General features: G+C 36.6%; 5 protein-coding genes and 1 long non-coding RNA gene across 9 annotated transcripts in view; 5 read left to right on the top strand and 1 right to left on the bottom strand.

Annotated features, from left to right (window-relative positions):
* The first annotated feature begins 57 nt into the window (after positions 1–57).
* On the top strand, positions 58–4,812 carry LOC659832 (uncharacterized protein). 2 transcript variants are annotated; one of them, XM_015985487.2, is made up of 4 exons: positions 58–293; positions 430–504; positions 3,462–4,114; positions 4,242–4,812. In XM_015985487.2, exons 2-4 carry the CDS (start codon positions 450–452, stop codon positions 4,350–4,352), a joined length of 819 nt encoding a protein of 272 aa, XP_015840973.1. In that variant the 5' UTR covers positions 58–293; positions 430–449; the 3' UTR covers positions 4,353–4,812. The 2 variants fall into 2 exon arrangements, with proteins under 2 accessions (XP_015840973.1, XP_966596.1); XM_961503.4 differs by having other exon boundaries at positions 134–293; positions 3,462–4,120.
* Positions 4,813–5,699: 887 nt separating this feature from the next.
* Positions 5,700–6,584, bottom strand: LOC135267257 (uncharacterized). The gene is made up of 2 exons (XR_010335650.1): positions 6,443–6,584; positions 5,700–6,399 (listed from the first exon to the last, which is right to left on the bottom strand). It is a non-coding gene; the product is annotated as an uncharacterized LOC135267257 (long non-coding RNA).
* A 4,981-nt stretch (positions 6,585–11,565) lies between these two features.
* On the top strand, positions 11,566–14,432 carry LOC660479 (arginine kinase). 2 transcript variants are annotated; one of them, XM_966707.5, is made up of 3 exons: positions 11,566–11,726; positions 12,974–13,149; positions 13,205–14,432. In XM_966707.5, the coding sequence occupies exons 2-3, from the start codon at positions 12,984–12,986 to the stop codon at positions 14,104–14,106; spliced, it is 1,068 nt and encodes a 355-aa protein (XP_971800.2). In that variant the 5' UTR covers positions 11,566–11,726; positions 12,974–12,983; the 3' UTR covers positions 14,107–14,432. The 2 variants fall into 2 exon arrangements, with proteins under 2 accessions (XP_971800.2, XP_008193435.1); XM_008195213.3 differs by lacking the exon at positions 11,566–11,726 and adding an exon at positions 12,555–12,751.
* A 1,244-nt stretch (positions 14,433–15,676) lies between these two features.
* Positions 15,677–20,322, top strand: ERp60 (Endoplasmic reticulum p60). Of its 2 annotated transcripts, XM_966592.4 has the most exons (6): positions 15,724–15,882; positions 15,935–17,697; positions 17,747–18,304; positions 18,355–18,651; positions 19,536–19,902; positions 19,954–20,322. In XM_966592.4, exons 2-6 carry the CDS (start codon positions 17,552–17,554, stop codon positions 20,062–20,064), a joined length of 1,479 nt encoding a protein of 492 aa, XP_971685.2. In that variant the 5' UTR covers positions 15,724–15,882; positions 15,935–17,551; the 3' UTR covers positions 20,065–20,322. The 2 variants fall into 2 exon arrangements, with proteins under 2 accessions (XP_008193434.2, XP_971685.2); XM_008195212.3 differs by lacking the exons at positions 17,747–18,304; positions 18,355–18,651; positions 19,536–19,902; positions 19,954–20,322 and having other exon boundaries at positions 15,677–15,882; positions 15,935–17,422.
* Positions 20,323–20,464: 142 nt separating this feature from the next.
* Positions 20,465–24,739, top strand: part of LOC660234 (xaa-Pro dipeptidase) — a 33,669-nt gene continuing 29,394 nt past the window's right edge. Inside the window, exon 1 of the mRNA XM_008195210.3 lies at positions 20,465–20,622. Coding sequence (XP_008193432.2) covers positions 20,606–20,622 — 17 coding nt within the window. The 5' untranslated portion in view covers positions 20,465–20,605. The remainder of the gene's footprint in view (positions 20,623–24,739) is intronic.
* Positions 22,652–24,357, top strand: LOC107399299 (uncharacterized). The gene has a single exon (XM_015985492.2). The coding sequence runs from the start codon at positions 22,963–22,965 to the stop codon at positions 23,419–23,421; it is 459 nt and encodes a 152-aa protein (XP_015840978.1). The 5' UTR covers positions 22,652–22,962; the 3' UTR covers positions 23,422–24,357.

Below are 24,739 nucleotides of genomic sequence, written 5' to 3'. Positions count from 1 at the left end.
GCTAGCGGGAACGCGACAAGTCTGGTTGCTAGTCGATGATAAATGCTGATAATTGCTATTGTTGCGCCTTTCTGGAGATTAGAACAGGAAGCAGCGTTTGCCCCAATTAAAATTTGATTAGGCTTATGGTTGTGGCGGGCAGTTTGGTGGAATTTGGCTTTTGGCGATTGTCAGTCCGGGGGTTTGCACTATTTGTTGGCAGGAGTGATCAATGACAGCGGAGAACCACAACAACGAGAAGTTTTATCAAAAAATTTCGTTATCAAATGTTTGACAGGTGTATCGAATAACAGGTATGTTTTCCTTTGTTAAACAAATCTTTTAGTCATTTTGCGAGGCAGTGGCGGTGTTTAGGCAATCGGGAAATTCTTTTCTAATGATTGCAAAACAATTGTGTGTCTCTAATTGGTTTAATTGTGCAATTTTCAGTTTCTAATGCGGATCAAGTCATGACATTGTCGTATTGGTGGATGCATTGGTTTTGGATCACCTTTCGGATATTTGGTGAGTCTTCAAATTGTGTATGAATCATCTGATTACAGTGGCGGAACTAGGGGTGGGCCGTGCCCACCTAAAAACGCTGGCCCTTAACCACTTCAAAACAGCAAATTAAATTCTTTACTATTTTCACCAAATTTGTTTTTTTTTTCGTTCTAGTCTAATAAAAACAAGAAAAAACTTGATTTTTGGTTTAAAAACGTGTTTAAACTTGCAAAAATAATGTCATTTTTGACATAATGCTGTGATTTATTGGCTTATTTTTTAAGAAATTGGGTGCAATAGTTGAGTTTTTGCTGAATAATCGCTTGGAAGAGGTAGATTGTTGGTCATTTTCGACCAAATTTGGTGATTTTTTTGTTCTAGTTTGATAAAAACTGTGAAAAAAATCTAGATTTTTGGTCAAAAAACGTGTGTAAAACTTTAGAACTTGCAAAAATAATGTCATTTTTGACATAGTTCTGTGATTTATTGGCTCACTTTTTAAGAAATTGGGCGCAATAGTTGAGTTTTTGCGGAATAGACGCTTGATAAATGTAAATTTTTGGTCATTTTCGACCAAATTTGTTAATTTTTTTGTTCTAGTTTAATAAAAACTGGAAAAAACTTGATTTTTGGTCTAAAAACGTGTATTAAGTTTTCAGAACGTGCAAAAATAATGTTTTTTTATATAATTCTGTAATTTATTGGCTTATTTTTGAAGAAGTTTGGCGCAATAGTTGAGTTTTTGTTAAATAAACGTTTGGGAAATGTAAATTTTTGGTCATTTTTGACCAAATTTGGTGTTTTTTTTCGTTCTAGTTTAATAATAACAGAAAAAACACTTTGATTTTTGGTCTAAAAACGTGTTTAAATTTTTAGAACATGCAAAAATAATGTCATTTTTAACATAATTCTGTTATTTATTGGCTTACTTTTTAAGAAATTTTACGCAATAATTGAGTTTTAGCTGAATTAACACGTCGAAAAGGTAAATTTTTGGTCATTTTCGACCAAATCTGGTGGTTTTTTCGTTCTAGTTTAATTAAAACAGGGGGAAAAACTTGATTTTTTGGTTTAAAAACGTGTTTAGATCCTCAGAACTTGGAAAAATAATGTCATTTATGATATAATTCTGTAATTTATTGGCTTACTTTTTAAGAAATCTTGCGCAATAATTGAGTTTTTGCTTAATAAACGCTTAGAGAAGATAAATTTTTGGTCATTTTTGATCAAATTTGGTGGTTTTTTCGTTCTAGTTTAATAATAACAAAAAAAAACTTTGATTTTTGGTCTAAAAACGTGTTTAAATTTTCAGAACCTGCAAAAATAATGTCATTTTTGCCATAATTCTGTGATTTATTGGCTTACTTTTTAAGAAATTTTGCCCAATAATTGAGTTTTAGCTGAATAAACACGTAGAAAAGGTAAATTTTTGGTTATTTTCGACCAAATTTGGTGATTTTTTCGTTCTAGTTTAATTAAAACAGAGGGAAAACTTGATTTTTTGGTCTAAAAACGTATTTAGATCATCAGAACTTGCAAAAATAATGTCATTTTTTGACATAATTCTGTGATTTATTGGCTCACTTTTTAAGAAATTGGGCGCAATAGTTGAGTTTTTGCGGAATAGACGCTTGATAAAGGTAAATTTTTGGTCATTTTCGATCAAATTTGTTAATTTTTTTGTTCTAGTTTAATAAAAACTGGAAAAAACTTTTTTTTTTTGGTCTAAAAACGTGTATTAAGTTTTCAGAACGTGCAAAAATAATGTTTTTATATATAATTCTGTAATTTATTGGCTTATTTTTGAAGAAGTTTGGCGCAATAGTTGAGTTTTTGTTAAATAAACGTTTGGGAAATGTAAATTTTTGGTCATTTTTGACCAAATTTGGTGTTTTTTTTCGTTCTAGTTTAATAATAACAGAAAAAACACTTTGATTTTTGGTCTAAAAACGTGTTTAAATTTTTAGAACATGCAAAAATAATGTCATTTTTGACATAATTCTGTTATTTATTGGCTTACTTTTTAAGAAATTTTACGCAATAATTGAGTTTTAGCTGAATTAACACGTCGAAAAGGTAAATTTTTGGTCATTTTCGACCAAATTTGGTGGTTTTTTCGTTCTAGTTTAATTAAAACAGGGGGAAAAACTTGATTTTTTGGTTTAAAAACGTGTTTAGATCCTCAGAACTTGGAAAAATAATGTCATTTATGATATAATTCTGTAATTTATTGGCTTACTTTTTAAGAAATCTTGCGCAATAATTGAGTTTTTGCTTAATAAACGCTTACAGAAGATAAATTTTTGGTCATTTTTGACCAAATTTGGTGGTTTTTTCGTTCTAGTTTAATAATAACAGAAAAAAAACTTTGATTTTTGGTCTAAAAACGTGTTTAAATTTTCAGAACCTGCAAAAATATTGTCATTTTTGCTATAATTCTGTGATTTATTGGCTTACTTTTTAAGAAATTTTGCCCAATAATTAAGTTTTAGCTGAATAAACACGTAGAAAAGGTAAATTTTTGGTTATTTTCGACCAAATTTGGTGATTTTTTCGTTCTAGTTTAATTAAAACAGAGAGAAAACTTGATTTTTTGGTGTAAAAACGTGTTTAGATCATCAGAACTTGCAAAAATAATGTCATTTTTGATATAATTCTGTAATTTATTGGCTTACTTTTGAAGAAATTTTGTGCAATAATTGAGTTTTTGCTTAATAAACGCTTAGAAAAGATAAATTTTTGGTCATTTTCGACCATATTTCGTGCTTTTTTCGTTCTAGTTTAATAAAAACAAGCAAAAAACTTGTTTTTTTGATCTAAAAACTTGTTTAGATCCTCAGAACTTGCAGAAGTCTAGGCAGTTTAAAAAAAAAGATTACGTTTTATGTGCCCAACAACAATTTCCGCCACTGCCTGATTAGGTCATCACACTAAATGAATTAATTAGGTGTGAGTGAGGTCATTATTTGTGCTTGCAGTTGGTGTGTCTGAGGAAATCGCTTTAACACATTCCATCACCCCCTCAGTCACAATCGCAAATCCCAGCGTCACAGATTTGGTTCAACGCCGCACTGGCAAGGCGATCGGAATTTCAAATTCAACTCCGCCCATCAACAACAACAATCCTTCCAGTAATTCTTCAATGCAGGCGAACATTTCAGCATCAAAAAGCCAGAAGCCTTCTTCCTTAAAGAAGCTCGACTTCATGTATTCCAACATGACTAGGCAGAACGCAACCAATAAGTTTTATTTTCCAAGCAAAGAAACGACTGTGATAAATCAGAATACAACTGCTGATATCAGTTTGAATGTTACTGATAACCAAATGCTAATTAATTCAAGTTTTAGCGCAATAAATCATACTGATAGTTTCAATTACATTAACGATACAAATTACAACCAAAGTCTTCTGCTAACCTCGGAGAAAATCATCGAAAGGGATGAGGACGCTGCCACTGGGAACCTATCAGCAGCTGGGATCACGGGGATTACGCTAGGTTGTGTTGTTATTGTCGGGATTATTTGCGGGGTTAGCTACTTCCTCTACCGCAATAGGGGGTTCAACCGACCTCAAGTACTTAACGATCGCTGCAGCAATCCGGATTCAAGTGGATACATCGATGATGCTTCAGTAAGAGTAAGCAGTTACTATTTTTTCCTTTGTTGCGCACGTTTCCTGCTTCTTATTTTTATTTTTGTGATAATCAGCCGTTTTAACTGCACCCTATTAAAGGAAATGTGTCCAATTTCCCTTACAGGATAATTCGGAAGAAATGTACAGCCTGGACAACGACTCGTTTCTCAATAGTCTAGAGGCCATGACCATCCAGAACTATTGGACAGACACCGTCAAACATACAAAGTTGTAACAGTCCCTTTAAGTTTGTAAATAAAATGACTTAAGTATTTTAGAATCTGTGATGCATATCAATAGGCTCTCGATAAACTTTTAGTTTCAAATATTTTTCTAAAAGTCGGAAATCAATTGTGATTTTTTGATATGTTGTTGTTATTTATGGTCTTAATTTTAGAAAAGTACAAATGCATTTTAGTTTTGTATATATGTTTGTAAATTTCGTGTTTGTTGTTTTTATACTTCCTTCGACATAATCTCACATGTTAACTAATAAGATGTAGGTAGTGTAAAGTTAATATGCGAAATAGTTAAACTAATAAGACACAATCAGAACTATTTGTAAAAATTTCATGTGCAATAATATATTTTCTTCCCAAAGTTAGCGGAAATTTTATTAAAGAATAGTTTTATAACTCACCTAACTGGAAGTGTCAGAAGTTGTAAGTACTGTAATAAAATGGATATACTTAAAATTTGTTTCATTTCCTCCATCCATAACCCATCCCGATACCATAAAGAGAAATGGAATGTTTAAAAAAGTAATAAAAGAAGTAACAGTTGGTCGTCTGTAATTTTCGGCAGATTTTACGACCAATTTGTTATAAATAAATAAAATTTTATTACGCAAGGAAAAATATTATTTTTGGAAATAATTTTACAACAATAAAATGTACAGAAAGTGCTAATGTCAGTTACCTATAACGATTTTTGGTCTAAAACGTGTTTAAATCATCAGAACTTGCAAAAATAATATCATTTTTGCCATAATCTTGTGATTTGTTGGCTTCTTTTTTAAAAATTTTGCGCAATCATTGATTTTCTGCTGAATAAACGCTTAGAAAAGAAAATTTTTGGTCATTTTCGAGCAAGTTGGGCGATTTTTCTAAAAAATGCTAATATCTCGAAAACTAGGATTGATAGAAAAAATCTGTTTGGAGTTTTGAAATCAGCGTCCAACAATTAATTACTTAACAATAGCAAAAAATCTGAAGCAACAGATTAGTGTGCTTGATGGTCTGCTGAAACATCGTGTGGATGACTCTTTTTGAGCCGCTGCCTGGCGTGTTGCATAATTTCAAATTCCGCGCTCCTGAAAGCTTTCCTGAAAGATCGTCGCAGCCAATAACTGAAAAGGACTAAGGAAGGGTAACTTGCGTTGTGCCCACTGACATACTTTCATCAAAAACCTCAATAAAACAAATAAAATAAATTAAATGAAACAATTTCGACTAAAAGCAGTGTTTTAAAGTCATTCAGTGACAATTTCGGCCCGAAAAACGCTATAGTAAGTACGTAAGCACTTATTAGATAGTTGCCCCACGTAGGTGCCACTGTGAGATGTTTATAATAAACATGTAGCTTCTTAAATTTGTTTATTTTCTTTGTACGAATGATATGTAACATTACATAACATCGTTTAATTCGCCCAATACAATAAATTTCACGCTTGATTGAAGCATCGATCGAACCGCTGCTGAAAAAATATTTTTCATTTCGATTATTTCAGAATAAAGTCAAATTTGGAGCAGCACAGCAACGAAAAATAAGTCAGTTAAGGCGACGTATCCAACCAGGCCGTGACTGCTTCACGTGCTAATTTTTTACACCAAACACACCAAGCGAACTGCGCGAAAATGTTCACCCTTTGGTACTCCATACTGTCGTGGAAGGAATACAGGTAAGGGTGCATGTTTTTTAAAACGGGGGATTAATTCTACCTACCGGCGGCATTTTGGGTCTATCATTCCAACTTCACTCAATTGGCCCAAACCCAGCTTTATTTATGGCATCAGGCCGGTTTTCAGGAATTTGCTTCGACTAGGCGCGTCTAGATGGCAGAATAATGAGCCGAAAATAGGGCCGCTAGTGCAATTTTTCCGATAAAGTTTAATGATGAATTGTTATTAATTGTAAACTGGGCGCTATTGCAAAGTCTGGCTGCGGGAGGGGAAGCCACCACGTGTTTTTCTGAAAATACTCCCAATATTCCAGGGCCACGGACGCTCGGATATTTTTGTATGCAACCGGCGCTTTCGTAGCAACAAATGTATTCTGGAATACTATCAAGAACAAATAAAATCCTCCTAGCTCCACATTCCTTACGTGTTTATCTCTCACTAGACGCAATTTTAACTCTTTCACTTTTTACATGACGGTTTTAGTTTTGTATTTATAGATACGTTTAAATTTGCCGCCTTACACAGATGCCTCAGAATCCGCAACAATTAAATTTTATTGGAATTAATTGCTTCAGACGGCTGTGGGCGTAACAATAAGTATGTAGGGGGCCAACTTGATATCTAGTCGAGACGCCACGAAAGAAAATCACAATTTATTTACTACCAAAATTAACGAGAAATAAGCACTGATATTTCACGCTGAGGCTGTTCGAATTTACTTGCCCCCTACCCCGGGCCACGAAAATATTTTTTCGCTTGTTGGAAAGCTGCCCCGTTATCGGCCCATCATTTGAACTAGACTTGGAATTAAATAAAAAAAATTCAAGTGTTTTGAGTTTTGACAAACGTGTATATTTGCTAAAAATAATCAAGGGCGTTAAGTCGGCCACATTCTTGAAACGTTCAAAATGTGGAAAAATACGCTTTGAGCCAAGTCTGCTGCTCGAATTGCGTAACTTCCCATACGGAAAGTTTTATTACTACAAATGTGACAAATAAAGGATTGTTGTTAGTTAAAGTGAGCTCCACTTTGCCCGCTGAAAATAATCGAGGCTTGTGCTCAACCTGAAATACTAAAATAGTTTCAATTGACCGGAAATTGGACGCCGAATGTGCGTCAGATTAAAACTAAATACATATTTATCTCCATTATGAGAGTGATAGATTACGTGAATTAATCTGCAATCGGTTATCAAGGTGTTCCCGAATTTTCGCACATCTTGACTGTTGTCACTTGCGGAATTATCACAATTATCAATTTCCCGCAGGTCATCAACATTTGTGGAAATTTCGCCTAGTTTTCTGTAAACCGTATTTAGAAATTTAATCAATTTCTGATTAAATGTTTGTAAAGATATTCGATATTTGGTTCTACCTGCACCTATTAAATTTCACAGATTATTTGCTTATGAATTAAAGGAAATATGTATGCATCATAGTTTTTATTTAATTTGATGATTACTATAACAGTAATAATTACTAGTAACTAGGAGGGTACAACAATAATCGAAATCATATGATTTTTATCTCTTTTGACACTTTTTAATCGAGTGTGCGTCACTATTTGGAGAGCCGATTAATTATTACAACTTTTATTAATCTTTTAACTGATTTTACCGCTTTTTGACTTAGCTGTTGCGGAAAAATAATTTCAAAAATTTTATAAAAAGGTGACACAATACAATATTGTTGTGTTAGCCTTTGTTTTCCTGAAACTATTAATAAAGCTTTATTCTCGTGACTATGACTTGAGCAGAAATAGCAAAATACTTAAATTCACCTGTTTTCAAGTCTAAATGAACAAGATTTTGACCGGAATTGTTTGATAGACTCGGAAAAATTCATCGAGTGTTTCATGGAAGGTGATAACAACATTTAAATTTTGATAAATGGAATAAATGATTATGTAAGAGGCCCTAATCTTTTTCTAGAATTTTTCTAGATTATCATTAACAAGGTTTGTTCACTGTTGTTCTTATTTTTTTTTTAACAATTGCATAAATGGGCATAACGAATAGATTTCTCCAAGGTTTCGTAGAAACCTTGCAACTGCATTTTCAACAGTGAAAAAATCATCACGCTAATGAAGCATAAATTTCATTTTTATGGTCACATAAGCATGAGGTTATTGTAGTGGGAACAAAAGAAATAATTAGCAAGACACAATAATTAAAATATATTAGCGTGAAATACAAAATAAATTACTCTTGGCCGAACTTCTGGCCGTTTACTGACGCAGTTATTAGAACTAGGGCTGAAAATTGCCGTAAAATCTAATTGATAGTGTCGAGACTAAATGGAACGTAAGCTGTTAAATGGGCCAATTAAATTATCGCTGGTTTAAATCTTAATTTTGCGCAAAACTCAAATCGTGTGCAGTGAGCTAATAGATACAGCTAGTTATCGAAAGGTAACAAATTGCAAATACAAATTTTTATCTCAGTATTGACAATAACGGAATTGTTGGCTACGTGCTTATCTGCACACAGATTATTTGTTGCAGTTTGAAATGTTTTTTAAGTGTTTTTTTCCACACTTGAAACCAATCGGCAATTTGGTGGTTGCATTATTGTTCTTCTACTCTCGTTTTATGAATCTGGTCAATGTCATCAGCGGTTAATATAAGAAAATTGAATAACGTTGAATAAATATTGCGCGCTCAAGTCAGACGCTTGTTAACTCCTAAAGTCAATACAACTAATTATTAAACCAAACCTTCACAAAGTACAGGTTTGTATTTCTATCACAGAACTATTTTAGTTTTCCCAGGCTACGTTTATTTTCTTTCTACTCCCGCCCTTAGTAAATTATCCTTGTCAAACAGCTGTTCTGAGGCTTTTTCTATATTTAACCACTCCATAAACACCGAATGCACTCCACATTTCAAAAACGAGAGACGTTAACCTCACCCCAGCAAAACAGATTCCAACAAAAGCGCTAAATCGAACCGTCCAATTACGCAAATTTCGATTTTCAAATAAACAGTTTTATTCGCTAATGCAAGGTTGGTCAAGGGCACCGGAATAAGCTGCCAGAACACCGCTTTGCCAAATTTTGTTACACAATTAGGCTGAATTTTGAATTGTTTTAGTTTTCTTATTTGTTCATTTTTTTGTTTGTTTTTTTTTTTCATTTTAAGAGAAGTAATCCTGGACAAAGTGTCACAAAAGCTCTCCCCCGCGTCAAAGCCGCCCCCGCCGCCCGCGCGGGCAGAGCCCCCCAAGCCGCCCCAGGCGGCCCCCAAGCCCGTACCGCCCAAAGCCCCGTTGCCGCCAAAACTGGACCCCCCCGCCAAGCCCCCGCGGTCGCCGTCCCCGCACCCGCTGCGAACCGAGGCGTTCGAAGACATTGAGTACGAGGAGGAAGAAAGCGAAGAGGAAGATGAAGACTCGGTTGTTGATTCGGTGCCACCGCCGCCCAAACCGGCGGCTAGGAACGTTAACGATTTTATAAGCGCTGAGAAAAGCCAACAGCAGCGCCAGTTTGGGCCCCAAAGGTACAACGAACTAAAAAAGTAAAATAACTAACACTTGTTTCATCATCACTACTAAATTATTATACTAATAAAATATTACCGAAACAAACGTTTTTTATTTGGCGCAATGGAGAGGTGGAGAGGGGCTTTCTTCAGGATTCAAACCAACTAAGTTGTTTTCAGTTAGTTTCAGTTTTGTTTTGTTCAATGTTTTATGTTTGTTTGGCACTTATCGAACCAAATCTTCGTCGCACACAAACAAAAATTCTTAGAAGAAAGAATAAATTTGAATTACATTTCTAAAATCTCCTAGTTATTATTATAGGAGAATTTTTTTTTTATAAAGGCACACAACACTGTTAAAAAGGTACTTACTATGGCATTTATTAAGGTAAAAAAATAAAAAAATGCAATCAAGTAGCTAATTTTAAGATTTTTGTTCTATAATACAGGGTGACTCAATTATGCTTGCAAACTCCCATAAGTTTTTTTCTATGCAAGCTATCAATTTAATTTTTTTTAAACAATAGGTCCTACAATAAGGCACATTTTTAAAAAATTTTCAAATTGTATACAAGGTTTTTTTTCAAAAATACCCAACAAAGTTGATTTTTTTTAATAAAAACTCCAATTTTTTGTCACATTTTTGAAAAAAATTTAAACTTTTTTATGCCGTTAAACCTTTATTAACAAACGAGTTTGTACAGTTTGTACAGTGTTTGCGTAATCGCAGTTATATCAAAATAAATGATCTAAAAATTGCGTTTATCTTGCAAGGCAATTGAAAAATAGGTTGCGCCTGTCCTCTGAACATCTTTCCAATATTTACGTATTTTGGCGTATGAACTGCATCATTTGTATGACTCCAGTTATTACCCAAATATTTGTAAACACGCAAACATCTCCGAGAATCGGGAGAAAAATAAGCCATCAGACGTCGCAAGCTTTCAAATTGTATGTGGAAGCCTTTTCACTGTGGATTGTGTCTATTGATCTGGGTAACAATGTCACGAAATACCAGTTTAGTTATGGAACAAATTACAAAGGGACATAAAGTATTTAGGAAAGGACAAGGACGGTGCCTGTGCAGGAAAATCGATAAACGTGGGGATGAACAGCTGATCTCTAGAGCCACCCCTGTCTAACCCATATTCCGTCGGAATACAGGATCCTTGAAAAAGTCAGAGTCGATGCGATGTTACGCAATCCAGACGTCCGTCGTTAAATATTAACATAAACACGGCTAAACTGCTTTTTGTCAATCACATGCAAAATAAATGTGGGTTTAAAGCGTTTACGTTTGAATACTGCGAACGTTCCTTAATGAAATTGTTGTCGATTCGAGATGACTCCGACTTAATCGGAGCAATTGGAGTTGTTATTAATAAAGGCCAACAATAGGCTCATAATTATTGATAAACTGTTCTAGACGTTTTATTGCATTCGATTTTACAACAAGTGAGATTTTATCGCAAATGAATCATTTCGCTCGATTTTCCGCCTATAGTAACCGAACTAAAAATGATTCGTTCGGAAGCTATGCCAGCTGGCTTGTAAAGACAGTGTTTTCATTTGAATGAAGCCGAAAAATATTGTTATATAACTAATAGTAAATTTTCACCGGCCGTTGATAGGTTCAGAAATAAATTCTAAAAATAATAGAACGCTTGTTTACCGGTCGTTGCGTAACAGTTTTCCAGCAATCGCCGAACCCAATCGACTCAAAAAATCGGTTCTATGCATGATTAGGTCTAATTCTGCCCCGGACAATAAATTTGAATAAATTCAATCAAAAGTCACGGAATTTCGATCGATTTCTGCCAACATGCAGGCCGACTTTGCACCTGATCAATAGATTTTTCAATTCGTTATCACGATTGGACCGATTAATTGCCTCTCGAACCTTGAAAATTACGCTCGCTTGATCAAAATATAACACAAAAATCGCCCGAAAATCCCCTCCATGCCGGGAGAGGGGATTCTGCAAATAGATTTTTATCAGTTAATTCCTTAAAAAAATCAAATTTTCAAGTTCACTATCGAAAATTTAAAGTGGTAGGTCGGGCAAGAATACGTTAAAGCCAACGATTGGTTCAATGTAATTCTGTAAACCTGACGTCATTGGGGTGGTGGGGTTGACACCAAGACCTCTTCTACAACGGGTTCCTACTCATAAACTCATAGTCGGTTCATTCTTCAGAGAGTGTGTTTCAAGCCAGACTTTCGACTAAAGGTGAGCCCTTAATCTCTAGCATTAAATCCGCGATACTTAGACACACACTCACACTTGTGCGGCCCACAAAATTTATTTCCCAGTTAACTTTAAATAAACCGAGCCTAAAGTTCCGAACGTCCGGTCGGTTTTTCGGTATTACATAACATTTGGGCGTTCTACGGTTCAACCGGACGCGCTGCTCCGACCGTTTTGTCAATTATTCAATAAAACTACTTAACCACTTAATTTTTATTAGTGACTCACGTCGCCCAAGCCGTTCGAAACGATTCGAACCAAATAATTTTTTCGTTTTAATTTAAACAATTAATTACGTTAGAATACTAACGTATTCAGCTTAAAGTGAATACGAAATGATTTGATTCACCCCAGTTATGCAACACAAAATACAAGGTTATCGATTGAATGAGTCAAATAGGGCTTCCGGCGCTAATCTCGCACGTTTTTATTTAGTGAGAATTGGATTAAATTATGATTAATATTGGCTAGGTCGGGTGCAGATGGGCTGAGTAGCATGTAGATATTGTTTTAATGGCACATATACTCGGTTTTGCGGGTTGCTGTTAATGTCGAGGTCTGCGGCAGAAATGGTGGATGCGCCGGTTTCGGGCGTTCATTGTTGCTGTTTGTTCGAGTGTGTCGAAGAGTCGATTTCGACGTCAGATAGGGGTAGTATCTTACGGGTGGTCAAGTCGGGACAATTATTAGAGACACGCAATTGGATTGGTCGTCTGTACGCATAGATATGCGTTTATCGATCTGTTAAAACTGCGCCCCGTCTATTCAATGCTGGAAGTTCAGTCAGAGCTCAGAGCGGGAAGCGCACGGTGGCTGTACGACGACCTGAAGACGCTTGAACGCCTTATTGTTGAAAGGGCGTCGTCCCAAACCCCATGCCGTATAGTTGCGGGTCCATCCATTTAGTTGTAGTGTCACTAGAGTGTATATTCATTTAGCTAGATTGAAAAAATGGGAGGGTGCGCTTCTAAGGAAAATACTAAAAAACCGAAAGAGGATGAATCGGGGTTTGTACTATTCGTATCCTGTTGATGTCATGCATGGGTCAATAGCACCGACCGGTGCCTCTGGATTTCTATGGAAGCTTTGTGTCTTGTCTTGTTCCGTGTCAGCGCGATACCTGCTCAAGTACGCAACTATGACTCCTTGCACTATCAACTCATTCATCAACTCCAATCACTCCATTAATGCCGCGAGTTAATTACTTTACTGACGGCACTCCTTTGTAGAAAATCCACCATGGTTGACGCCGCAGTTTTGGAGAAACTGGAAGCCGGTTTCAAAAAACTGGAAGCTTCTGACTCCAAGTCCCTTTTGAAGAAATACTTGACCAGGGAGTTGTTCGACAAGCTGAAGACCAAGAAGACTTCCTTCGGCTCCACTCTTCTCGATGTGATCCAGTCTGGTAGATCCATTCAATGATTATTGTGTGTTGTTATTAACAATTGTCTAAATGCCAGGTTTGGAAAACCACGATTCTGGAATTGGTATTTACGCCCCTGACGCTGACTCCTATTCCGTGTTTGCCGACTTGTTCGACCCCATCATCGAAGACTACCATGGCGGTTTCAAGAAGACTGACAAGCACCCCCCCAAGGACTGGGGCGATGTGAACGCCTTCGGCAACCTGGACCCTGCCGGCGAGTTCGTCGTGTCCACCCGTGTGCGCTGCGGCCGCTCCCTGGAGGGCTACCCCTTCAACCCTTGCCTGACCGAGGAGCAGTACAAGGAGATGGAGCAGAAGGTGTCGTCGACTCTGTCGGGGCTCGAGGGCGAGCTCAAGGGCACCTTCTACCCCCTGACTGGCATGAGCAAGGAGGTGCAGCAGAAGCTGATCGACGACCACTTCCTGTTCAAGGAAGGCGACCGCTTCCTGCAGGCGGCCAACGCGTGCCGCTTCTGGCCCACCGGCCGTGGTATTTTCCACAACGACGCCAAGACCTTCCTGGTCTGGTGCAACGAAGAGGATCACTTGAGGATCATCTCCATGCAGATGGGGGGCGACCTGGGGCAGGTCTACCGTCGATTGGTGACGGGGGTCAACGATATCGAGAAGCGACTCCCCTTCTCGCACAGCGACAGGTTCGGGTTCCTCACTTTCTGCCCCACCAACCTTGGGACAACTGTTCGTGCCTCCGTTCACATCAAAGTTCCCAAACTGGCCGCCAACAAGGCCAAGTTGGACGAAGTCGCTGCCAAATTCAATCTGCAAGTGCGTGGAACTCGCGGCGAACACACCGAGGCTGAGGGCGGCGTTTACGATATTTCCAACAAGAGACGCATGGGCCTCACTGAATTCGATGCTGTCAAGGAGATGTACGATGGCATTTCCGAAATCATCAAGATGGAAAAGGAGTTGTAAACCCCTTGCATCCGCAACATTCTAATCATACGTGATTCATCACTTATAAGCAATGACATAATTTTGAGTAAGTAAGTATATCTTGTTTGCCAAAGGTACCAGTGAAATGCTTATATTGCTAAGTTAATAAGATGGTGTCTGGACATGAGTTAGTGTATTCAGCTTTCTAGTCGACATTGTTTTCAAATGTGAAAAATTCTTACAAATTACAAAGCATTGGATTTTCCTTATTTATTTATTTTAATGTATTTATGTAAAAACGAAAGTATTATTTTAAAAAGCAACTGCAAATTTATTACAACATTTAATAAAAGACGTCCAATGTACCAGGCGTTTTTTTATAACCCGCCATTTTAAACCGCTTGATCCTTGACCGTCGCAACCAATCCCTTTAAAGAAGACGCGCTCATCCGCCATTTTGTTGACAACAGCAACAAGAAACTTGAAAACTATCCCCACCGCCTTACTTATGAAACCAAAAAATAAATACCCATACCTGTCTTTTATTTACAGCTATATATTATCGTTAATTCATTAATCAATAACCACTAAATCAGTCATTAATTCAATGTGTAATAATCCAAAAAATAAAGCTTTTGAAAACATTTAAATATGTGCAAAATTACATTCGTTTGTCTTAGGGTAATTGGATAGCATCATAAATTATAAAAAGGCACGTCCCCATAAATAAGAAATTAATTCCTGACGTCAATAATCATGCAATTTTCCACGTAGTCTAGTATTACTGGTTGCCAATCAGATGTTTTATTTTTAGAAAAATAGTTCATTATTCATAAAAATAATTATTTTATTTCAATATAATTTCATCCAACCGTATCATACTGGGTGTTCCAGCAAGTAAGTAAAGTTTATTATTTACCTATTATAAGTTTATTATAAGTAATACTTTTTCCGTAAGCTGTAGATACTAACGCCCTGACTCATGGGGTGTTTCGGAAAAGAACTACAATACAAATTTATGTTGTTTTTTTTTTCAATAAAAAACTATATTTTTTTGATTAACGCATTGCAGTTAGGAACGTATAGAAAAAAATTGCTTCTCAAAAATTATTATTAAGTTGTTTAACTAAAAACATAAAGTTCTAAATGCCTAAAGTTAATAATTAAAAAGATATTTAACCATTACCATAGCAACTCTAGCACGGATCATTTGTTGGAGTTTATACGGGAATTTGAAAATTCTCCATAAACATTAGGATTTTCATTATTTCTTTGTAAAAAATGACGCTTAATGGCCTAAGGGTATCATTAAAATATTATTAGCTGAAAATTTCACATTTTGACTATTGAAACAATAGTTAATAATTTTTACTGATTTTTTTATTGTTTCCGAAACACTTTTGTTATATTTTGAAATAATTTTAGGTGGGGCAGGGGGTTAGTATCTGGGGATTAGGGAATAAAAGACTTTTTTATTTTTTTTCTGTTAGCTTTTCTATTAAAAAAAGTCAGTTATGACCAATAAAATAATTAATTATTAAATTATTTCCTGTTTATTGATCAATTAAAATTCTTTTGGTGACTTTCATTTTGTTGCGTTTGTGCCGAAGCGCCCTCTAGTCTGGGAACTGACAAATTTGTGTTTGAATTGCTGGAAGTTCGTTATTTGTGCTGCTGCTAGCTCAAAGTTAATAAAATGGAAAATGCTTCCTTTAGCAGTGATGATGAAATTGCATGCGGGCCTCTGACTTTAAGAGAAATCAAGAAAGAACTAGCCAGGTCACCCAGAAAAATTAAATGCAGAGAAACCGACTCGTAAGCTCTGGCTTGTGTTTTTTTTTGTAGTAGAAAAAGTTGTTTTTTTTAGGGGGATTTATTACACATTTGCTTCAAGTATTTTAGTCAATCAAGTGCAGCAAAATGACGAAAAGAGCGTCCATTCTGAAAACTCTGAATATTACACACCTGAACAAAGCACGAATAAAGTTGAAGCGTTTCTAGAGCAGGTTTCTAAAGTCATTGATAGTGAAAACACTGATGAATGTACGAATTGCACCTACACTACAACTGTTGATACAGTCAAACGTGATACACTTGGAGAGATATTGAGACATAATCGAGAACAGCCCGATTTGAACGACTTTTGCGAGAGTTTGGTGGAAAATTCAGCTTTACTGTCGCCAGATCCAGACGATATTTTTTCTGTGGACTCAGATGATTCCATTCAGGAAATCCAAAATGAAGAAAGTTGTGCGGAAAATCGTGAAAATTCGATAAGCAGTGATTCCTTAATTGAAGAAATCTCAGATAAATGGAGTTATGCAAAAAGTGATAGTAACGATGTTATTGTGATCAGTGATGAAAGTGTTAATGATTCTGTAAGTGACGTATTTGTAGAAGAACCCATTTTCGTAAAAACTGAACAAAAACAAACTGAGGCCGTAATAAGAGAAGCATTAACATCATGTAATTTAGAAGAAAAAGAACAGTCTTTGCAAGAATCGTTTAATTCTGATCAAGTGAATTCTTTCCATGAGAGTGAAGAAAGCGAAGAAAAACCTACTTCAAGTGAGAGTGGCCAAAATGATTCCCTTGAATTCAATGACACACTTGAGGAGATGGAAATGGCTCTGAAGCACGGCCTTGGCTATGTTTTCCCAGGAGATCTAACTTCTCAAAATTCCACACCCTTTACCACCCCTTCTCATGAAACAAACCCAAAATCCAACTTACCATCCTCAAAGAAGAAACTCTTCCAACCTACCAAGTTTTCCCACATTCAGAGTCCAGTAGCAGACTACATTAAAAAGAACAATGATCCCTTCAAAATGCCTCTGAATCCAGTTAAGAGCAGAACTCCTCAAAATTCAAGAATACCAAGAATGCAACCAAAATGTTTCACCAACACAATGAGCCCTGTTGCGGTTTACATCAAGAACAGCCCCTGTTCTTTCACCAAACAAAATGTGGTGGCAAAACCAACAGCACTACTAACAACAGCAGGCGAAAGTGTTTTACACAACAAAGACCGTAATGTTGATTTACCAGTCGCTGTCTACAAACCACCGCGTAAAGTTATCACCTACGTCCAAAAGGACGTTGTTTTGCCATCCAGTCTCCAGAAATACGTGCCAGAATCAACAGTTGCAGAACACGAAAAACGGACCAAGACTGAAACAGATACTCAAACGAAAATTCTAGACGAGGATTTAACCACTGTTGATTCAAGCCTCCTTGAAGATACGTCCTTTTTGCAAGTGAAACAAGCACTTCTTAAGTAATTTTTTTGTGTTTAATTGTCCTGTAAATTATTTTGTTTGAATTAAATCCAGTCGGCGGTCGGCGCAGCCAATCAGCGAGCGACAACGCTTAAAATGCGGAACTTGCGCAGTCCGCAGCCACGTAATTGTCAGCAAGCATTGTACGGAAGGTTGTGCCGGCGAAAACTAACTTTTAGTAATAACTGTATAATATTTAAATAAAAATGTTTTTGCAAAAAATATTCGTGTTGTGTCTTCTCTACTGTGCGTGTTTTGCGAAAGAAGAGGACGTTTTGGAGTTTAGTGACAGCGATTTTGAGAGCCGAGTTGCCGAACATGAAACTGCACTCGTCATGTTTTATGCCCCTTGGTAACTACTAACTATTTTCCCAAGCCTTTCAAATAACCCAAACTGTTAGGTGCGGCCACTGTAAGAAACTGAAGCCCGAGTACGCGAAAGCCGCAGAGGACTTGATCCGCAACGACCCCCCGATTGCTCTGGTCAAAGTTGACTGTACCGAGGCAGGGAAAGAGACTTGCAACAAGCACGGGGTCAGCGGCTACCCCACCTTGAAGATCTTCCGCAACGGGGAGTTCTCGCAGGAGTATGGGGGCCCGCGCGAGGCCGGGGGCATTGTCAAGTACATGAAGGCGCAAGTGGGCCCCAGCTCCAAGGAGCTGACCAGCGTCCAGGACCTTGAGAAGTTCCTCAAGGCCGAGAACGATGTCTCCGTTGTGGGCTTCTTCGAGAAGGAGTCCGATCTCAAGACCGCTTTTCTCAAACTCGCCGATAAATTGAGGGAAAAGGTCAGGTTTGCGCATTCCACCTACAAGCCCGTGCTGGAAAAGCAAGGCGTTAGTGACGGCATTGTGCTATTCCGTCCCCAACACTTGCACAACAAGTTTGAAGATGACAGCGTGGTCTACAGTGGAGGGGCCGTCACTGGGGAAATACAGGACTTTATTAACAAAAACTAGTACGTTTTCGCCGATTTTTCTCGCATTTTTGTAATTGTTGTTTCTTTAGCCATGGCTTGGTGGGACATCGCAAATCTGATAACAGGAATGACTTCCAGAATCCTCTAGTGGTTGCTTATTACGGTGTTGATTACGTTAAAAATCCCAAAGGCACGAACTACTGGCGTAACAGGGTTTTGAAAGTTGCCAAACAACACAAGGATAAGATCAATTTTGCTGTCAGCGCTAAAGATGACTTCCAATACGAATTAAACGAATACGGTATTGACTATGTCAAGGAGGATAAACCTGTTGTTTTAGCCAGAGATGCCAAAAACCAAAAGTTCATCATGAAGGATCCCTTCTCGTAAGTGTAGTCAGATGACAATTTTTCTTCTTTACGTCGATTTTTTGTTATCTTTTTAAACCGATTTTATAGCTTTAAAGATATTTTTTTATTTTTGGAGGAGATTACACGAAGATTGCCAGGTTTGCATTTGAAAAAATATTCATAAAAGAACTTTATTGGATTTATTCCGAAAAAAAACATTAGGCAAAGAACATGTTGCAAGTAGATTTACTTAAGATTAAAACATGTTAATATTAAATTCGTTACAAACTAAAATACAATTTAAACACTTAATAACAAAAGACATAAATAAAAAAGTTATTTAAAAGTTTATTTTAGTTTAGAATATGTTTTATCACAAGATTTGTATTGTGACATGTTATTAAGACATTTTCTGTCCAAATAGTTTTTTTTAATTTCAACTTTATTGTTTTAAAATTCTCGTTAAACAGTTTTTTATGTAGATGATTATATATTTTTATTTATTTTTATAACTCAGTTTTTCAACTTTTTGGAGTTCTTGAATGAAAATCGTGGACAATTGGAACGTTTCTTTAATTAATAACGCAACTTTATCGTGTTTTTCTAAAGTTTATTCGATTAAAAATGAAAATAATAAGCTGAAATAATTTTTTTGCAATTATTTAAAAAACTGTAAATGATAGATATTGATAAAAGTCTCCAAAAAATCGATCTTTTTTTGATTGCTATTGAAAAAACTCTTAATTTTTGCTTTACTAAAACAAATTCCCACTTGTAATGCCATCATTAACGTAGCGCGGGCAATACAGGGTATAACCCTCTGCTCGATCGCCCTTCTAATAATAATAATAATAATAAAATTGATCAAAATTTCACTACAAAAAAACAAACAAGTCAGTGTTATGTTTTTAAATTTGTAGTATTGAGGCCTTGGACAGCTTCGTGCAAGACCTGCTTGCCGGAAAGCTGGAGCCTTATCTGAAGAGCGAGCCCATCCCTGAGAACAACGACGGCCCCGTAACAGTCGCCGTAGCGAAAAACTTTGATGAAGTTGTGCTTAATAACGGCAAAGACACTCTGATCGAGTTCTACGCCCCTTGGTGTACTCACTGTAAGAAGCTTGCCCCTGTCTTTGACGAGCTCGGTGAAAAAATGAAAAACGAGGATGTGGCAATTGTTAAAATGGACGCAACGGCTAATGATGTTCCGCAACCGTTTGATGTTCGCGGTTTCCCGACTCTTTATTGGGCCGCCAAGGATTCAAAAGACAGTCCAGTCCGTTATGAGGTAAAGTTTTTATTCGGGTTTCTGGAGTGTCATTTAATGCGTGTTTTTCAGGGTGGACGGGAAGTTGACGATTTCGTCAAATACATCGCTAAACATGCCACATCTGAGCTTAAGGGTTATGACAGAAAGGGAAATCCTAAAGCGGAAAAGACTGAACTTTAAGAGTGTGTCAACAGTGATTGCACCAATGTAATTATTAAAAACTAATTTTAAATATTTTGATGTTTTCCATTGTAGTTTAAATTGTAATTGTTTTGTAATTAAACCCAGTTTCACATATTTCTTTGATCGGTATTTCAGTGATAAAACAGTGAGGAAAGGTGGCATTGAACCACCTAATAATAACGCAAATTTGTTTCTAACTTAGGGCTAGTTTGTATAAATTTATTTACCTTTTTCAATAAAAAACTTACAAAACGACCAATTGTTTTTTAATAAAATCGCCCGCAACCCCCAAACTATCAAAAAGTTGATACTTTTTCAAACAATAATTTTGTGTTCCATTAGATTTAATTAATCCATTACGAATTTTCCACAAAAATTCTAATTCTTTTTTAAATAGTAATACAATCGCAGATAATTGCTGTTATCAAAAACAAGTGGTCTGTGCAAAAGGAGAAGGTATCACGTCCCCTCTCAACTGTTTGTAAATTGACCACAGCTGTTATTTGTGTTCTGCTTTGGGAGAAAACAACTCTACAAAATGTCAGGTGCCAAATGGTAAGTTTTAAACTTTTTCTTGTTACTACGTGTCTTTAAAAAAATACAATTAACTGTCATGATGGCAAGTGGGTGTCAAAAATTTGAGGTTATGTCAATCAAACACACTTGGGAAACAAACTACGATTTATTTGCAGCTGTATAACAACACGTTTTAACTAGGAATTTTCGTTTCGAGGTGCAGCCCGTGTATATTTTTAATTTGTTCCTTTAGAGTGTCGTACACACTCCGATGTTGCTTAGGTATCGACAGTCCTTTAAAATCGTTGCTTTCGATGTAGATGTTAAACATAGCACCACAGCCCCCTGATACATCCTCAACTTTAATTGCTTGTGACTGCGGAAACTTCTTCTGAAGGATGTCCCTAATTTCTCCTTCGGTGATTACTACATTTTCAGAGTGCATTCGGACACTCGTCTGATTGAGCTAAAACAGGCATTTTGGGTTAATTCCAAGACATGGGTAGCTTCATTACTGTTCTGCGGGTACAATTTACAATTCGATTACATTTATAAATTAGTCTATTCATTGTGATTTGCTAATCAACGGCAAAAATACAAAACAGAAACCTGAAATTATCAGGTGATTATCTAATAAGTGACACTGGCGCCCCCTGCCCACCTGGCCAAACTTACGTTACGAACTGTAAGATGTCGCTCCAAAAACACTTCAATTAGCGTTTTTCCATCATTACCATTTGCAATTTTATTACTTATAAACATTATTGGTTGAGCAATAAATAATTTTTGCAAGTTTTGAAATATTTTATTTATTTTTCATTTATTGTTGACTAAGAATTATACGACCAATTGTTTTTTAATTTTTATCATGGGTTTGTGATTTTTCATCACAAAAATTTGTTAACAAAATTTAATAAATAAAGCCAAAAAAAGGAAAAAAACAAAAAATATAAAATTTATAATAACAGTTATAGACAGTATTACACATGCACGGAGCTTTATCTTTTTGTTCTTCCTTTATTTTATGAGTTTTTTTGTTAATTTTTTGCGTTTAGATGTCATAATATAAATATAAATTATGGAAAAACAATTTCAAAAACGTGTGATATTATAAATGTCACTATAAACTCAAAATCTAGCATTTAAAAAAATAAAATTGACTTGTTCGCTGGTTGTTTCGATAACAAAGATAATAATTTTGTATGTTACTTTTGGTCTGGCTGTATACAGTCATAATTACGCATTTGTTTTGTTGATAATTATTGTTTTATAAATAAAGCCTGTGGACCTAGTAATTAAGTAAAAACTAGTATTTAGGATGAGTGTTTACAACAACATTTTTATTTATAATATAAAAGTAATAAAAGATAACGTGAGATCAAACATTTTAATTACGTTAAATGTGTTTATAATAAAAATAATGAAATGGTCGGTAGCTGTATTTTTTAAATTATTCGCTTTTTACAAAGATATAGACAACTGCTACGACGAAATTTGAAATTTGAAATTAAGAAACAATCATAATTAAAGTCCGTTATAGCGAACTATTGCGATTTTATTAAATATCATTGCCGTTAAGACTAGCTTGAAGCGCGAATTAAAAAAAGAGTGGCTTGCGTTCGTTACAAATTACAAAAAAAAAACATTTGAATTGATCGGAAAAATCCTGTCACTAGATCCAAATTCGGATGATTTTATTACTCAATACTTCCTTCCTCCCGGCCGACTTGTTTATGAATTCAAAATTAGCAAAGTAATCAATATTTGGCGGTAGCAGGCGGGAAAACAAATCTACCAGCAATTTATCGGCCTGCTTGATTGTTAAAAATACCAAACAACGTATTTAACACGATAAACAATAATTTCGTTGGTTTGTCACTCATGCTTAAATTCCCCCTTTTCCCCGTCCGTCCATCATCAAAATTATTGTAAATAAATAGTAAACCCATCCCCACTCCTGTGACGTCATTCTGCCATTCTACGTTCCTTGAATGTAGACGTAACGTAACCTTGATTCGTTTTTCCTACGCCGATGTCCTGAAATGTTTACATAATTGTGGGCCTTTTGCGCGCCAACTCCTGGGGCTGGTTTGCGCCCCACGGCCGCGACCCGACCACTGGACGCCCCAAGGTGCGAAAACGGTCGGTTTTTGCGCGTAATTTGGGCGCAAAAAGCGATTGTTTACATGGTACTAGTTTTCGGTTGCGCACCCAAACAACAGTTAACGAGGTTGGTTTAGTGCCACGAAATGGCGCTCTCAGTCGATTTGAGAGCGTCGTAGAGAGAGGTCGTTGCGAATTGTTGTCACTCGTGTGGTGGTGGTTTATTTACAAACAAAGCAAAGTTGCATCGCTGAAGTGAGTGGTGCTGGGTGTTGGATGCCCGAGATGCCTTCCGCCGATATGCGCACCGCCGTGGGCACGATGAACCCGGTGCGGGGCCCGGAGTTCAACATCAGCTCGAAGGACGTGGAGGGCCTGGTGCTGGAGATCAAGGAGAACCTGCGGCTGTCGGCGACGACGATGACGATGAAGGCGCTGCCCTGCAGCCACCTGTCGCGGAAGTCGTCGCGAGCGTCGCCGTACCGCCTCCCGGGGAAGGAGTGCTGCGCGGGCCCCGCGGCCTGCGAGCAGTGCCTGCGGAGGAGCAAGCGGCGGCTGCACCAGGAGGCGCAGGAGGACCCCTACGAGCTGCTGCAGAAGCTGCTCCGGGACGGCAGTCTGGTGAACGAGGCGGTCCGCAGGGTGCAGCTGGGGCTCACCCCCAAGCAGCGGTACTTCTACGAGTCCGACGAGGAGAGCAGCCCCGTCCTGCGACTGTACTCCCAGGAGAGCTAAATTCATTGATTTACGTTTATTTATTTTGTCCTTAAATGTTCCTTTGTGAGTGTTGTTTGTGAGAAATTGCGTCAGCGAGAGTACAGTCCGAGCCAAAGAGACGTAAGAAGCACACATTTCGTTCGGGGACACGCAGAGACTAGTCCCGTTTTCCGTTTTTGTCTCTTAGTATTATACGCTTAAGAGAGAATCTGAATTTTTTACAAAATGCTGTATTACGCTTAATTACCGGACATTAGGTAGTGTTAATTAGTTTCGAACTCTTATCTGTTACTCCATATCTGTGATTGTAAAATAACCTCCCTCGTTCTGAATATTTATATCAAATTTCGCAAAAGAAGCATGGGGGAGACGAGGTGTAGTTAAAATCACAAATGAAAATTATTTTTCGGATGCGATTTTAATTTTAGTATGTGTATAAAGTACAGTTCGGATTTTTATTCATACACTGACCTTTATTTATATTGCACATGCCGTGTTCATTTCGTTTCATCAGAACCGCATTTCAAGTATTTTTTGTCTTATCCAAAAATGCTAGATTGAACTGATTCTATTGCTGTTCTTGTGATATAGTTGTTATGCATAAATTCTTAACTCAAATGGGAAATTGTGATTTTTATATTCACCCGGTAGATGCATTTGATTTTTTTTGACTGTGTTCTTTACGTTAGTTTACTGGACAACATGGGTTTATAAGAATAGACGACTTATTTTTTTTTAATTGTTTTCCACTAATTGTCAGTTACTATGTAGTTATTTAATTGAATTGTTTTATCACATTTTTCTGGGGCGTTTGTATCCTAGACATATGCGGTAAAATTATGTTATGATTATGAATGTACGTTTTTGTTACAATCGCAATAATTTGTATTAAAATATTTTTTGATGCCTATGGCATTCATGTATTATAATGTCGAAAATAAACATTATAATCAAGCATGTTTTTTATTACAAAGTAAACCTAGAAAACACAGATAAAATTTTATTGCAAAAAGCTAAGTGCAAGTGATTTTGCTACGTTAACCTTGGGGTGACCATACCCACGTGTAAAAAGAATAATAACGTAATAAATGTGTAGCTTAGTTAATTATCTCGGCCTACTAAATTAAATTTTGTTTCATCAAAAAGTCGAGAAACAAAGAACCCATTAAAACGGTTAACAGTTGCAGTATGATATAAAGCCATATCAAATACCGAGAAGAAAGAGACAAAGCACGTTACATCATTCAAAATTGGCCCTATTAAGAGCTATCGTTCCACTATACAGACTGAACCAAAAGTAACGCACAAAACTCATCTTTGTTATGAATAGAGCTCA

Source organism: Tribolium castaneum, chromosome 10 (genome assembly GCF_031307605.1).
Source record: "Tribolium castaneum strain GA2 chromosome 10, icTriCast1.1, whole genome shotgun sequence".
Classification (NCBI taxonomy): domain Eukaryota; kingdom Metazoa; phylum Arthropoda; class Insecta; order Coleoptera; family Tenebrionidae; genus Tribolium; species Tribolium castaneum.
The sequence above is the reverse complement of the archived record's forward strand: the minus strand, read 5'-3'. Positions and strand labels throughout refer to the sequence as shown.

Excerpts from the sequence above, each read along its gene's own strand:
- LOC659832 (XM_961503.4), top strand. The coding sequence starts at position 450 with ATGACATTGTCGTATTGGTGGATGCATTGGTTTTGGATCACCTTTCGG. Across the intron at positions 505-3,461 it reads GATCACCTTTCGGATATTTG|TTGGTGTGTCTGAGGAAATC; the intron begins GTGAGTCTTCAA and ends TTGTGCTTGCAG. Across the intron at positions 4,121-4,241 it reads TCGATGATGCTTCAGTAAGA|GATAATTCGGAAGAAATGTA; the intron begins GTAAGCAGTTAC and ends TTTCCCTTACAG.
- LOC660479 (XM_008195213.3), top strand. The coding sequence starts at position 12,696 with ATGGGAGGGTGCGCTTCTAAGGAAAATACTAAAAAACCGAAAGAGGAT. Across the intron at positions 12,752-12,973 it reads CCGAAAGAGGATGAATCGGG|AAAATCCACCATGGTTGACG; the intron begins GTTTGTACTATT and ends ACTCCTTTGTAG. Across the intron at positions 13,150-13,204 it reads TCTCGATGTGATCCAGTCTG|GTTTGGAAAACCACGATTCT; the intron begins GTAGATCCATTC and ends TCTAAATGCCAG.
- ERp60 (XM_008195212.3), top strand. The coding sequence starts at position 15,764 with ATGGAAAATGCTTCCTTTAGCAGTGATGATGAAATTGCATGCGGGCCT. Across the intron at positions 15,883-15,934 it reads AAATGCAGAGAAACCGACTC|GGGGATTTATTACACATTTG; the intron begins GTAAGCTCTGGC and ends TGTTTTTTTTAG.
- LOC107399299 (XM_015985492.2), top strand. The coding sequence starts at position 22,963 with ATGCCCGAGATGCCTTCCGCCGATATGCGCACCGCCGTGGGCACGATG.